This window comes from Trichechus manatus, unplaced genomic scaffold, assembly GCF_000243295.1.
Source record: "Trichechus manatus latirostris isolate Lorelei unplaced genomic scaffold, TriManLat1.0 scaffold00007, whole genome shotgun sequence".
In the NCBI taxonomy this organism is placed as follows: domain Eukaryota; kingdom Metazoa; phylum Chordata; class Mammalia; order Sirenia; family Trichechidae; genus Trichechus; species Trichechus manatus.
In genome coordinates, this window is record NW_004443943.1 from 29,848,994 (window position 1) to 29,864,681 (window position 15,688).

Sequence of the window (15,688 nt, forward strand, 5' to 3'; positions counted from 1 at the left end):
TGGACTGGACTGTGGGACATAAAGTGATACTTGTGAAGAATGTGCCTCTTAGACAAGTAGATACAAGAGACCAAAGGGGCAGCTTCTGTCCAGAGCTGAGAAGGGAAGGCAGAGAGTTAGGAGCTGGTTGAATGTTAATGGGGAATCAGGGGCAGAGGGGAGGAGTGTGCTGTCACAGAATGGGGTGAGTGGTTGTGGTCTCATAACAATGTATGTTAAAAAAAAAAAAAAAATTCTGTATGGGAGAGTAACTTGAAATGTAAACTTCATTTAATTACAACAATAAAAAAATACAATTTCTAAAACAGTATATTGATACGCAGAGATATTAAACTGTAAATATAGCTTACAAGCTGTGTCAAGAGCTCAAAACCACTTCAATGCATATATAACACATTTTATCAAATGAGATGATTACCTATAATACCAATTTATATCTAGATGTCTATATTTATTTTATATAAATGAATATATAAATTATGTACGTGTATACACACACACACATATATACACATACATACATATATGTATATATTTTTCCCCCTCTACTATTTATGGTGTTCTTAATTTTAACTACCTAACCGGAGTGAGTCAGATTATGTCACTTCAGTCCAATAGTTTCCCACCTTACTCAATTAAAATCCAAAGTTCTTATCATGGCCTATAACATCTGCACCGATCTTCATTCCGATCATTCTCTCACTCACTACATCCTTTCCCCTTTGAGAAGGCCAATTATTCATCTAGCAAGATTTTGGGAAATTTCATGAAATTTAACTTATCAATAATGTCTTTGTTTGCATTATAGGCTATTTGAGTTCTCGGAGTTGCTCATCTCTGAATCTGCCTAGAGTAGTGCTCTGTAAATATTTCTTGAACTGAGGTCATATTTTCTACGCATCCCAGTGACTTTGGGACTTTAGGCCTAGCTTTTCTTACATTTTTAATCAAGCTTAATTTTTAAAAGACAACCAACATTTTCTAAGATTTCTCAAATTTGACCTTATAAAATTTTTAGGAAATGTTTTGTTTATACCTCTAAATATATTTTACTTGGCTAAGAAACAATTTTGCTTTCATATTTTATGAAGAGCCTTTTGAATTTGTTGTTACTAAAATGTAGACTATTGGTAAGGTGCTATATTTTTTTAAAACATGTAATAGAATGGTTAAATAACCATCTGAAAAAAGTATCAACTAACCTATTACAAGTCTAGGCTTTAAGTTCTATTTTTTCAACAGGTGAATCCATGAATCCTGATTCTACCACTAACCAGCCAAATGACCTCAGGCAAGTTACCTAATAGGCCTTTGTTTCCTCATCTGTAAAAAAGCAGATAGTAAGATCCACCAATGACTGTTAAAAACTAGAGGGTAAAGTTTTAAGAAGGAACATAATCTCAATTGCTCATATGCAAGTCCGAGTGAACCTGAAGAAACTTAACACAAGTCCACGAGAATCCAAGTGTGACCCTGAGTATATTCCACTGGAATTTAGAGACCATCTCAAGAAGAGATTTGATGCATTGAACGCTAATGACTGAAAATCAGACGAGTTGTAGGATAACATCAAGGACACCCTACACAAAGAAAGCAAAAGGTCATTAAAAACACAGGAAAGAAATGTAGAGCAGCTAAAGTGAATGGAAGAAATGATAAAGTAGAAGAGCTAAACAGAAGATTTCAAAGGGCAGCTCGAGAAGACAAAGTAAAGTATTATAATGAAATGTGCAAAGACCTGGAGTTAGAAAACCCAAAAGGGAAGAACACACTAGGCCTTTCTCAAGCTGAAGGAACTGAAGAAAAAATTCAAGCCTCAAGTGGCAATATTAAAGGATTCTACGGGAAAAATACTGATCAACGCAGTAAGCATCAAAAGAAGATAGAAGGAATACACAAAGTCACTGTCCCAAAAAGAACTGATTGACGTTCAACCATTTCAGGAGGTAGCATATGATCAAGAATCAATGGTATGAAGGAAGAAGTCCCAGCTGCACTGAAGGCATTGGCAAAAAACAAGGCCCCAGACATTGATGGAATGCCAACTGAGATGTTTCAACAAACAAGCAGCACTGGAGGTGCTCACTCGTCTATCCGAAGAAATTTGGAAACAGCTACCTGGCCAACCAACTGGAAGAGATCCATATTTGTGCCCATTCCAAAGAAAGATGATTCAACAGAATGTGAAAATTATTGACCAGTATCATTAATACCACACGCAAGTAAAATTTTGCTGAAGATAATTCAGCAGTACATCAAAAGGGAACTGCCAGAAATTTGAGCCAGATTCAGAAGAGGACGTGGAACGAGGGATATCATTACTGATGTTAGATGGATTTTGGCTGAAAGCAGAGAATAACAGAAAGATGTTTACCTGTTTTTATAGACTATGCAAAGGCATTCAACTGTGTGGATCATAGAAAATTATAGATAACATTGTGAAGAATGGGAATTCCAGAACACTTAATTGTGCTCACACAGAACCTGTACATAGACCAAGAGGCAGTCATTCAAACAGAACAAAGGGATACTGAATGGTTTAAAATCAAGAAAGGTGTGCATCAGGATTGTATCCTTTGACCATACTTGTTCAATCTGTATGCTGAGCAAATAATCTGAGAAGCTAGATTGTATGAAGAAGAACATGGCATCAGGATTGGAGGAAGACTCATTCACAACCTTGCTTGCTGAAAGCACTTACTGATGAAGATCAAAGACTACAACCTTCAGTGTGGATTACAACTCAACAGAAACAAAACAAAAGTCCTCACAACTGGACCAATAAGCAACACCATGATAAATGGAGAAAAGATTGAAGTTGTCAAGTATTTCACTTTACTTGGATCTACAATTATCGCCTATGGAGGTAGCAGTCAAGAAATCAAAGGACGTACTGCGTTGGGCAAACTTGCTGCAAAAGACCTCTTTATAGTGTTAGAAAGCAAAGACGTCACTTGGAGGACTAAGGTGTGCCTGACCTAAGCCATGGTATTTTTAATTGTCTCATATATGTGCAAAAGCTGGACAGTGAATAAGAAGACCAAAGAAGAACTGATGCATTGGAAGTATGGTGTTGGCAAAGAGTACTGAATATACCATGGACTGTTAGAAGAATGAACAAACCTCTCTTGGAAGAAGTACAGCCAGAATGCTCATTAGAAGAGAGAATGGTGAGACTTCGTCTCACATACTTTGGACATGTTATCAAGAGGGACATTATGCTTGATAAAGTAGGGGGTCAGCGAAAAAGAGGAAGACCCTCAATGAAATGGATTCACACAATGGCTGCAACAATGGGCTCAAACACAGCAATGACTGTGAGGATGGCGTGGGACGGGGCAGTATTTCATTCTTTTGTTCATAGGGTCGCTATGAATCAGAATCAACTTGATGCACAACAACGTAATCTCTCAGTACAGAAAAACAATAAGCCCTGGAGCAGTACACCCTTCCAACGCTCAGTTAGACATATTTTACTAGCAAAGTTACAAAAACTTGTGATTAAAAAAAAAAAGTTTAACTACCATTAGAAAAACAGTTATGAAAAACATATTTTTAGTGACTTACATACAATAATCGGAAACCCTGGTGGCACAGCGGTTAAGAGCTATAGCTGCTAACCAAAAGGTCAGCTAGTTTGAATCCACCAGGTGCTCCTTGGAAACTCTATGGGACAGTTCTACTCTGTCCTATAGGGTTGCTATAAGTCGGAATCGACTCGATGGCTGTGAATTTGGTTTTAGTTTATATACAACATCCTAGTCTTTCAAATTTGTGACACTGGAAACTAGGCAACTTATAGAAAATAAAAATTATCAGTATGAAATTTCAGAAAAGTATTTTTAATTGACATGTAACGAAATGTAGGAGTTTTGACAAATGCATACATCTGCTTAACTCAAACTCCTGACTGAAACAGAATACTACCATCATCCCCAGAGCGTCCTCATGCCCCTTCCCAGTCAATCCCTGTCCCCAGCACCAAAGCAAGCACTGTTTTCATTTTTTTCTACCATAGATTAGGTTTTTTGTTTTTTACGACAGCTTTGTTGTTGGTGGTGGGTGCCATGGTGTCCTTCGGACTCATAGCGACCCTATGTACAACAGAATGAAATACTGCTCAGTCCTTCAGCATCCTCAAGACAATCATCGCTATGTTTGAGCCCATTATTGCAGCCACTGTGTCAATCCAGCTTTATTGTGATATAATTCACATAATATACAATTAACTCATTTAAAGTGTAAAATACAATGGTTTTTAATATATTCAGAATTGTGCAAAGATCACCACAATCAATTTTAGAACATTTTCATGATCTCAAAAAGAAGTCCCACACCCATTAGCAGTCACTTGTCATTTACCACCCAGCCCTAGGCAACCAATCCATACAAATTACTTAAAACAGTGCCTGGCAGACAGTAAGCACTCAATAAATATTAGTTACAATTATTATTCATAGTCAAGATAATTTCAAGAAGACTGAAATATTAACATTTTACTGATGACATGGAACTTTTTCCTTTCATCACATAACTTATCTGTCAGGCAAAGCCATGAGACCTACCTGCATTGCTGCATCACCTATTGCACGTCTGATTTCCCTTAAAGTTTGATACTGCTCCAACAGGTGATCACCACAGATGATATCTACCTATGGGCAAATACAAAAGTCAGATAGATTGCTTCCCTGCTTCAAAAACCCATCTGAAAAAAATGAAGAAAAATCAACACAATTATTCCAGACTAGACTTTGCTATTTTATTTTAGACTGATTAAATACTATTAAGAGAGGTTTTAAAAAACTTATGAAAAGGAAATAAGGTAACATGGAAAGACCATTAGAGGACACAGTAGTACAACAGCACACAGTATAACTGACGTTCAAAATGATTTCCATGAATCTCTGAGAACAAGTTCAATCATGTTCAATTACTCAATATAAAAAGGCACAGTAAATTTTTGAAAAATTTTCATGATAAAATGATTAAAAAAAAAAAAAGGCATTCATGCTTAAAAAGGCAAGCTACAGTTATTTGAAAAAATTCTCTTGTGGGGACTATCTCATTCTCCAACAATGCCATAAGTCAGTCTAATTATAACACTGCAGCTCACACTGAGGGAACTGTTTTATGGATGAAACAATCTCAAGGTCTTTTTAGCCCTCTAGATGTCAAAATGCTAAGATACAACTATTTTTATATAAAATTCTCTAGAAAGAATGACATTATTGTGTAGTTACTTGCTATACTGTAATAAGATTCCAGTATACTTACTTGCTAAGAGAGAAATGCAAATCTCTCTCACTAAGTGCCCCTCTCTCATTGCCTTAAAATAGAGTCAGGTCCTCAATACCTTATTAATAAATATCACTTAACTGGCTCAATCTCCTGATGTCCCTATTTAGTATATGGTATGAAATTTCTCTATCTTCTAAACTAGAATATAATCTGTGATTCCTCTTTCTCTCCACATGGATCAGTTACAAAGTCTTGTTGTTTCTTAATTCATAATATCTGACTCCTTATCATCCTTTCAACTGCTGCCCCAGGCCCAAACCACTGAAACCACATCCTAACCAGACTTTCTAGCTTCATATTCTGTTTACGCCAATAAATCCTACACACTGCCAACACGTTAATCTCCCTAAAGCCCTCAGTGTGGCTGGGAAGGAATAGTAAAAGCAGTTGCATTTAACTGAGCAGCCACTATGTATCACATGCTATATATGCATACTTGACAAACTTTATCTCATAAAATCCTCATACTTCTGTGAGCCAGGTATTATAATTCCCATGTGACAGATAGGGATACTAAGCGGTAAAGACATTAAACTTTGCCAAGGTCACAAAGGCAATAAATAACAAAGATCATATCTGAACTCAGGTCTGTCCCCAAGTGGTCTGCCTTTCTTCAAAGCCTAAGTGCTATCTAAGGGGCTGGCAACGTTTTTCTATTAAGAGTCAAATAGTAAATGTTTTCGGCTTTGTGGGCCATGGGATCTCTGGTGCATCTACTCAACTCTGCCATTGTAACATGAATGTAGCCAAAGTGTGGTTCTGTTTCAATAAAACTTTATTTATAAAAACAGGTTGTGGGCTATATTTGATCCACAGGCCATAGTTTGCTAACCCCTGTTGTATCTCATAATGAATATCTCAGATTATCACATAATCTCAGATTAGTGACAATTTTTGTTTTACTTTTACCAGTTTTAAAATTGGCAGAGCTATATTTGTTTGCAAAATGATTTAAAAGTAATGTCAGATCTTGAGCAAAGAATTTAGATCCATGAAAAATTAAAGAATTTAGAAACTATCATTATGTTTTTATTAAGTATTCAGCAACCCAGAGACCGTTGTTCTTTTTTTTATTGTTGTGCTTTAAGTGAAAGTTTACAATTCAAGTTAGTCTCTCATACAAAAACTTATACATACATTGTTCTGTGACCCTAGTTGCTCTCCTGATACTGTGACAGCACACTCCTTTCCACCCCTGATTTCCCTGTCCATTCAAACAACTCCTGATCCTCTCTGCCTTCCCATCTCGCCTCTGGACAGGAGCTGCCCATTTAGTCTCATGTATCTACTTGAGCTAAGAAGCACACTCTTCACGAGTATCATTTTATGTCTCATTGTCCAGTCTAATAATTGTCTGAAGAGTTGGCCTCAGGAATTGTTTTAGTTCTGGGCTGACAGACAGTCCAGGGGCCATGCTTTCTGGGGTTCCTCCAGTCTCAATCAAACCATTAAGTCTGGTCTTTTTGCTATAATTTGACTTCTGTACCCCACTTTTCTCCTGCTCCATCAGGGACTCTCGGTTGGGTTCCCTGTCAGGGTGGAGACCATTATTCTTACCGAGCTTCATCACATAGTATACATTTATGATTTGGTTACTGTATTTTTCTTTTCAACCTTGGATTCTTACCAATCTTTTTTTTTTTTTAGTTACTACTCTGTATAACAAATTCAAATAACATAGATGGGTTAACAATTTCAAAAAAAAAACATAAAAGGGCAGAAAGTAAAAAATGATAATTCCGCTCACACTGCAATCCCAATTCTCAGTGGTTAGCCAGTTACTAACAGTTTAACATGTATGCTCCTAGATGTTGTAAGTGCATGCGGGTTTTTTTTTTTTTTTTTTGGTTATTTTTACAAAAATGGGATCATGCTACATATACTGTTGTACAAATTTCTAAAGCAAAACAAAACTTAATACACCATATCTTTTAGAGTACATAATTAGCTCTCTCTATAATAGCTGCAAATTGTTACATTATATAGATATATCATAATATATACATCCATTCCCCTGATAAACAGTTAAATTGCTTTCAATTTTACATGCCGATTTTTAAAAGCTACCTGACTGTAAATATCTCCTAAATTACTTCATTCAAACAGAAAGTTACATCTCTTATTTTGGGGATCCCCAAGATGACCGCATGATCAAAGGAAGCACAGGAGTCAGCATAATCATGGCTAAGATTTATTAGAACAACATAGTAAGGATATATAGGCAGAGTCTGGAGAAATCCATGCATAGATTTACTATGCTCTCCCTTTCCAGTCCGGAGAAGACACATCCAGTGTACTCAATACAATACAATAATACTTCTGCATCTCAGAGCAGAAATCAGACTGTGAAGGTAGCCTTCTGAAGGGAGGAAAAACCCTTATCTTTTTAAAAGCAAGATCACACTAGAGCTTCCAAGATAGAATTTTTCACTGAATGTGCTTTACAAGACACACTGGTTCATTCCTCTCTGTTCATACATACTCTTTCCTTGGCTAGAAAGTTTTTTTTTCCTTTGTCCAACAGGCAAATTCCTATCTATTCTTCAAATCTATTCCTTGACTCCTCCAGAGTTAAAGCAGTCTCTCTTGTGCTATTTCTATTTTTGTATTCCTCATGGCTCATTGTCATTTAGTTGTTTACTTGTACATTTTCCCTACAAAACTCTGAGTCCCTGACACATGAATTTTCTCTCTCATCTTTGTACTCCTATGGCCAAGTATATAGATTCTCAATGAGTGCTTACTAAATAAACGAATGGTAGGATACATCATATCATATAGTCAAGTGTTTTGTTTCAATGATTTAGAAACCAAATTTAATAGGTTTAAGGTCATATACCAAATAAGTAATTAATAAAGAAAAAGACTCTATCTTTTAAGATGGAATTTGTTATAGCAGGATTAACAACGAAATCAAGTATGGTATCTTTTACATAAAGACTTTTTAGTGCTTAATGTGATGTACATTTTCTAAATCTTGTTTCATAAAAGCAAAATCAGGTCTGAAGATCAAACTATGTACAAAGGAACACAAATAACACCAGGGTAACTATTTATAATACAAAGTGCAACAAGGCATAAACCATGACTTGAAAATACCACTAAATCAGTCATGGTAATCCAGAGACACTGGGGTCTCTATCTGAAAGAAATCTATTCAGATAATTATTAACCTCTGAATTTGAATTAAGTCCTTCCTAAAAACACATGAACTGTATTTTTTCCCCCAGAAATGTCTTTCTTCTTTATTTTGATCTGCCAAAATAACTTTAAAAGTAGTTTACCATTTAATAGTCCCCACAAGACCCTGGTAATCCTTCAGTCCTGCTAGTAAATAATCTCATGTGAAAGTCACATAGCTGTAAAGAAAGTCAACACAGTAGGCTCAAGTGACTGAGGACACCAAGAATTTTATTTTGATTACTAGTTAACTAGCTCAATGTCTTGTTCATATTAGAAATAACTTATTTATTCTCTCTTGGCTTTAAAAGGCTTAAATAATTTTAGTCACAATTTAATGAGTCTGCTTATTTAATAATTTTCTGCATCATTATTTTAGCATTTTAGTAAAAACAGTAATTTATGAATATTATCAGCTATGTGGTACCTGAGTTGGGGAGGAATATTTACAGTAGCCAAGAACTGACAGAGTAAAGGTTGAAATAAATTTTATATCATCTTATTTCAAAATGTTAAACACCTTGAATTCTATGATACAAGGAAGAAAGAAACCCACATTTTTGCACAATAAAATCAACTCAATCAAATCTCTTAAAACACCAAATGTGAGACTTATAATAGTTATTAGTGCTCTGATCAATATCTAGCCGCACAGGAAGTAATCTACAACCTACAGAGGACCCGCTTGGGCATTACTTTTTAGTTATTCCAAACAATCAGGAGCAAGTCTTCTGACTTCTGTTTTTAGAAATAACTGACTGTTCACAGAAGGACAAATATTGTATAAGACCACTATTGTTAAAGAACTCAAGAAAAGGTTTAAACACAGAAGAAAACACTCCTTGATGGTTACAAGGGTGGGAACGGAGAAGAAGGGTTATTTACTAACTAGACAGTAGATAAGAATTATCTTAGGTGAAAGGAAGGACAGCACTCACTACAGGGGAAGTCAGCACAACTGGACTAAACCACAGCTAAGAAGTTTCCTGAATACAATCAAATACTTTGAGGGATAGAGTAGCAGGGGTAGGAGTCTGGGGACCATGCTTTCAGGGGACATAGAGGTCAACTGGCATAACAAAGCTTATTAAGAAAATGTTCTGCATCCTACTTTGGTGAGTGGCGTCTGGGATCTTAAAAGCTTGCAAGTGGCCGTCTAAGATGCATCAATTGGTCCAAATGCCCTGGAGTAAAGGAGTATGAGGAATACGAAAGACACAAGGAAAGTAGTAGCCCAAGAGACAGAAAGGGCCACATAAACCAGAGACTTCATCAGCCTGAGACCAGAAGAAGTAGATGGTGCCCGGCTACCACCAATGACCGCCCCGACAGGGAACACAACAGAGAGTGCAGCAGGAGAAAGGTGGGGTGCAGAACTCAAATTCTATTAAGAAGATGGACTTAATGGTCTGAGACTGGAGGTACCCCGGAAAGCATGGCCCCTGGATTGTCTATCAGCCCAGAACTAAAACAATTTCCGAGGCCAGCTCTTCAGACAGGGATTGGACTGGACTGTGGGACATAAAGTGATATTCATTAGGAGTGTGCCTCTTAGCTCAAGTAGATATAAAAGACTAAACGGGCAGCTTCTGTCCAGAGGTGAGATGGGAAGGTAGAGAGGGTTAGGAGCTGGTTGAATGGACACAGGGAATCAGGGGTGGAAAGGAAGAGTGTGCTGTCATGGTATGGGGAGAGCAATTAGAATCACATAACAATGTATGTATAAATTTTTGTATGGAAAAAAGTGAAAACAAAAGAAAGAAATAACTGACTGTTAAGGGATCACTCAATGGAGCCCTGGTGGTACAGTGCTTAAGTGCTCAGCTGCTAATCGAAAGGTCAGCAGTTTGAACTCACCAGCTGCTCTGCAGGAGAAAGATGTGGCAGTCTGCTTCTTAAAAAATTTACAGCTTTGGAAACCCTATGGGGCAGTTCTACTTTGTCCTGTAGGGTTGCTATGGAATCGACTCAATAGCAGTGGGTTTGGTTTTGGTTTGGAAAGGATCACTCACAATTCTTTCTCCAGGAGTCCCTGAACAGTCATCTATTTCTAACTAAAAGACTAGGAATAACCTCAAGTATGTTGTACCTATAAGATGATAGATTAAGTCATTTCCAGTTTTCAGCTGCCATGAAACACAATAAGCATTATATCAAGTCCAACAAGTCACATTTCATTGAATTTAATATATATCTAATATATATTTAGTGCCAGTAGACATATTGGTACTGAAAACTCCAGCAAAATTTCAATCATTGTTTTAAAACATTAACTTAATCAACAGCAAATAGGGCATTTTAGATAAAAATTATTCTATGAAATTTTACACAGTGATGGAAATAACAAAACTCCCTTTTAAATTTAATTAATAAAAAAGTAAAGCTACATAAATGTGTCATTTTCACTAGGTACCCAGAACTTAGGACTATGAGTAATTTATAATTCATGTTCATCAACACATGAAGTTTGAGGTTAGTCTTAGAACAACAAAACATTATACATCTGGAATAGGAGATCTTTCTCAACCCTTAAAAAACTAATAGGGTCTATATTAGATAGCTAAATAATTTCACTTTCTAGGTGTCCTGAGCTTGCTTGTTATACTTGAGCAAGTATAACAACAATGCAAGGATGTCCTCTGAAGAGAAGTGGATGATAAGTAATCTTTTACTCTAACTTCTGTCATCAAAACTGAAAGAGCTGGAACTTTTGGCCCTTGAAGCCCTTTATTACTTCTCACATCCTCAGCTTTTCTCTAACTCCAACAGATGGTCATCAGTGGCAGTGAGAAATAGCCAACAAGTCAAATGTGGTTAAAATTAGGGACTAACCACCTGTGTGTCAATATTCAATTATATTTACAATGTCTACAATATCAAAAAACAAAAGAGACAGCATGAAATCCTATAGACAGCCATTTCTTCAATATGCTAAAGGTAATCTCGCAATTCTACCCGTCCTTTATACCTATATACTGTACCTGACAAGCTGGATCAAGGCCCATTTTTCTTCTGAGGAATTTTTCCACATGCCCAATAGTTGCTTCTCCTGAAACTCGGACAAACTTCTTTTCCAATGGCTACAAAAAATAGATAAAACCACTTTCATATTAAGTATGTATTTAAAATGTACAAACCATAAGGCAAGTTATAGCAAAGATGATCTAATAAGACTTATGAAAGAAAAATTACTATAAAATTTGAATTTACCTATCAAAGACAAATAAAAATTCTGCTTAGCTTCCCCTCTTTGAAAAGTATACCAACTTTTTTTTTTTTTTTTTTAAATAGAAAGGCTGGTTGGTTTATTTTAATACCTCATCAAAAACAAAATAAAACAAAACTCAAGAGTAAAATTTATTCATTCAATCCAAGCACTAAATTTACACTTGTAAAACAGAGAGAGAATACCCAAGATTAAATGTCTAAAACAACCTGGTTTCTTCAACAAACTGGGTTTAAAAGTAGAAATTAGTGCTTATCCAGCCACTCTCTCCCTGATACTACCATCTAACACAAATGAAAAGGTGAGGCAATCAGGAGAACTAAAAGATACCTTTTAGGAAAACTTGAGCAATGTTTTTCTAGCACCAGTAGAGTCAGAATTGACTTGACAGCAACTAATAACTAACAACAACAATAAAGCAGAGACAGCTTGTAATGGCTACCATTTTTTTTTTTTTTTAAATAATAATACTCAGCTTTCTTATCTGTAGTTGGGTTTCTTAAGACCTTTCCTGACTATATAGATCTATCCCATATTGTCACAATATAGCAGATAGCATAGGTGTTAAGTACAGGTACTCCGGAGACACACTGCTGGGGTTCAAATCCTGATTCTGCCATTTTCTAGATGCAAGTTTTTGGGCAAGTTGCTAAACCTGTTTCCCCATAGCAAAATATAGATAATAACAGCACCTATCTGATAGAATTATCATGTGGATAAACAAGTTAATATATGTAAATATATTACATATATTTTAATACATGTAAATAACTAAGAACCATTCCTAGCACAAAGTAAGCACTTAAATAGTTATTACTGTTGTGCTGTGAGCCAGTTTGTTGAAGAAGATTTGTATCATTTTGCTCTTTATGTGAACGATATTAACCCTTACAGGGAGCTCAGTTGTCACCATGGGACAGCGGTATGATCTAGACAAAAATGGCAAAGTTCTCAAGTTCTTTTAATGCAGGTATAGGAATCATCTCACGAAATGAAAGCAGACTCACTGAGAAGACACAGCAATGCCCCAAATGAAGTCCCCTCACTGCAGGTGACACTGCCTGATTAGCATGAGAATCCCATCAGATGACTTGAGAAACTCTTATCTTATAGATACTCTAACTAAATGCCTGCTGGCCAACTGGTGCATTTCTGAAGGTCAATGTCCAGAGTTTGCTATCTCAATTGCAGGCTTCATGTATACCTGCAGAGGAGAATCTAGTTTCTCTCATTTCTAAATTCTTGATGGGCACCTCAACCTTGCCTCAAGTGCTTGTTAAAATTAATTTAATTTAGCTTAAGCTGTAATTCTTATATCAGCCAGAACAGAATTATGAAATGTGCTAATACTTGAAAGAAAAAAAATTAGTCTCAGCTTCAAAGCTAGGGTTCTGATATTGTTAACCTTAGTCCTCATAGACCATCCTCACAAGCTAAGAGAAGTATTTTCTCCCATTTAATTTGAATCCAGCTTTTTTAGAAGACAATTTGTTCTTTTTACCAGAGATTATAAAACCAGTTCACAATTAGATGGTTAACTCATTATTTTTCCTCTACAGCTAATAGCCTCCCCTACCACCTGCAAATAAACAGAAAAAAAAAAGCCCCATAGAAGAATTATACTTCTTTGAAATTAAGTACAGCAATCTTTCCTGCCATCTATAATACAAAAAGTTTATTTAATAAGAAATTTGAAATAATAAGCTAGTCTAAGATGTAAAGGGAAATTTTAAAAAATCAGTTATTTCTGTCATTTGATAATATATGTCACTGAAAATGTCTTTTAAAAAAAACAGTATCAACTCATGATACATTTTACCTTGAAAAAAATTTCTACCTCTGTCAACTGAAAAGGCCTAGAAACAGTGGCCAACCCAGTAGTAATGTGAACCATTAAGGACCAGATTGTGATTTCGAAATACCAATCACCACCAAAAGGAACTAAAAAAAAACCCATTGCCATCAAGTAGACTCTGACTCCTAGTGACCCTATAGGACAGAGTAGAACTGAACCCACAGGGTTTCCAAGGAGCGCCTGGTGGATTCGAACTGCTGAGCTTTTGGTTAGCAGCCGTAGCTCTTAACCACTACGCCACCAGGGTTTCCAAAAGGTACTAGGACTTGGAGAAATTACTAACTCCATGTCTGGGGCAAGAGATGTACAAGTTAAGCATGGAACATCTTGACATATCAGATAGCAAGGTAGCTATCATAGACTCCGATATCTATAATAGGATGATTTGAACATCAGTAAGGATAATAACTGAAATAGATTAAACCACAAACATGTTTAAATCCATGAGTTTACAATAAACTAAAAACAAAACAACAAAATCTAATTGGTGACAACTGGAGTATGCTAGTGAAACGCTCATTATTTTGAAAGCTGATAAATATAGGGGAAAAAAAAATCAAACATTTATCATGCCTTTCCTATATGAATCATAACACTGGGTAACTAAACAGACAAAGGAAAGTTTCTCTTTATAGAAGTATTTTAACTAATAAAAGAAGAAAGAATAATAGCATTGCTTTTCAACTCCTAGTAAATCAAGATTTAGACACTGAGATCAATGGCTGCTAACCTTACAAAGCAACCAGATATTATGTGCTTCCTGAGGAAAGAAAGCAAAAACACCTATGAAATATTCTTGCTCCTTCTAAATCAAACCTCAATCTCATCAACACTCAGATTTAACTACCAGTTTTTGGGAAAGATAGAGGATAGAAGAACATGTTAAATTATACCACAGAGATGCAATAGCAAAATCAATCTGTAGAAAACTACAGGACAAATGACTTGGTTTCAACAACGAATTGCAAGAAAAAAGAAATAGAGAATGCACAGATTTAAAGATCTACAAAGCAACTGAGACAATTAAAAATTTGAACAGACTAGATATTTCATGAATTGTTTTTTTCTTTCATACCTCATCTCCAACTTTTTGACAAACGACAAACTTACAAAAGTTGTAAGAATAGTACAATGAACGTCCAGATACCCTTCATCTAGTTCACCAACTGCTAATATACTGCTGTATTTTGCTATACTTGCTTTATTTCTAACTATGTGTATAAGTGTATATACATATATATATACATATACCCACATATATATATATTCACCCCCCCAGACCATTTGAGAGTAATTAATAGACACCAAGATATTTTATGCCTAAATACATCAGCAGGGATCTTCTCAGAATAAGGGCATTCTCCTACATAATTACAATACAATCAGTAAATTTATAGAGGTTTTGAGGAAATTTAACATTAATAAAGTTATCTATATACATCCATATTTAAACTTCTCTAATTAACAATATCCTTTATAAGCTGTTCTTATTTCACTTCAGGATCTAATGAATAATCACATATTGCATTTAGTTACCATGTCCCTTTAAACTCCTGTAATCTAAAAGTCCTGCCACCTTATTTTTATCTTTAATTACGACATTTTTCTTGTATTAAACTGTAATATATTTTTTATTATTTTATTGTGGTAAAATATATCTAACATAAAATTTTCCATTTTACCCATTTTTAAATATACAATTTAGTAACATGAATTACATTCATCATGTTGTATATTCACCATCACTATTCATTTTGAAAAGTCACCCCAAACAAAAGTTCAGTACTCATCAAGCAATAACTCCCCATTTTTCCCTCCCCTCAGCCCCTGGTAACCACTAATTGACTATGGTCTCTATGCATTTGCCTATTCTAGATGTTTTAAATAAGTGTAATCATACAATATTTGTCCTTTTGTGTCTGGTTTATTTCACTTAGCATCATGTTTTCAAAGTTCTTCCATATCGTAGCATGTATTAGAATTTCATTCCTTTTTCTTCTGTTTTAATAATTTATTTTCTTTTTGTTACTGTTGTTGTAGAGAATATAAACAGAACATACACCAATTCAACAATTTCTACATATACAATTCAGTGACACTGATTATTTTTAAAGTTGTGCAACCCTTCC

At 35.5% G+C, this 15,688-nt stretch overlaps 1 protein-coding gene across 1 annotated transcript in view; it reads right to left on the bottom strand.

The window, feature by feature from the left end:
• The window catches only part of PCGF6 (polycomb group ring finger 6), a 28,796-nt gene that overhangs the window by 3,327 nt on the left and 9,781 nt on the right, over positions 1-15,688 (bottom strand). The window contains exons 8-9 of the mRNA XM_004370099.2: positions 11,460-11,558; positions 4,566-4,652 (exon numbers count right to left, since the gene is read on the bottom strand). Of these exons, the coding sequence (XP_004370156.1) occupies positions 4,566-4,652; positions 11,460-11,558 (186 nt within the window). The remainder of the gene's footprint in view (positions 1-4,565; positions 4,653-11,459; positions 11,559-15,688) is intronic.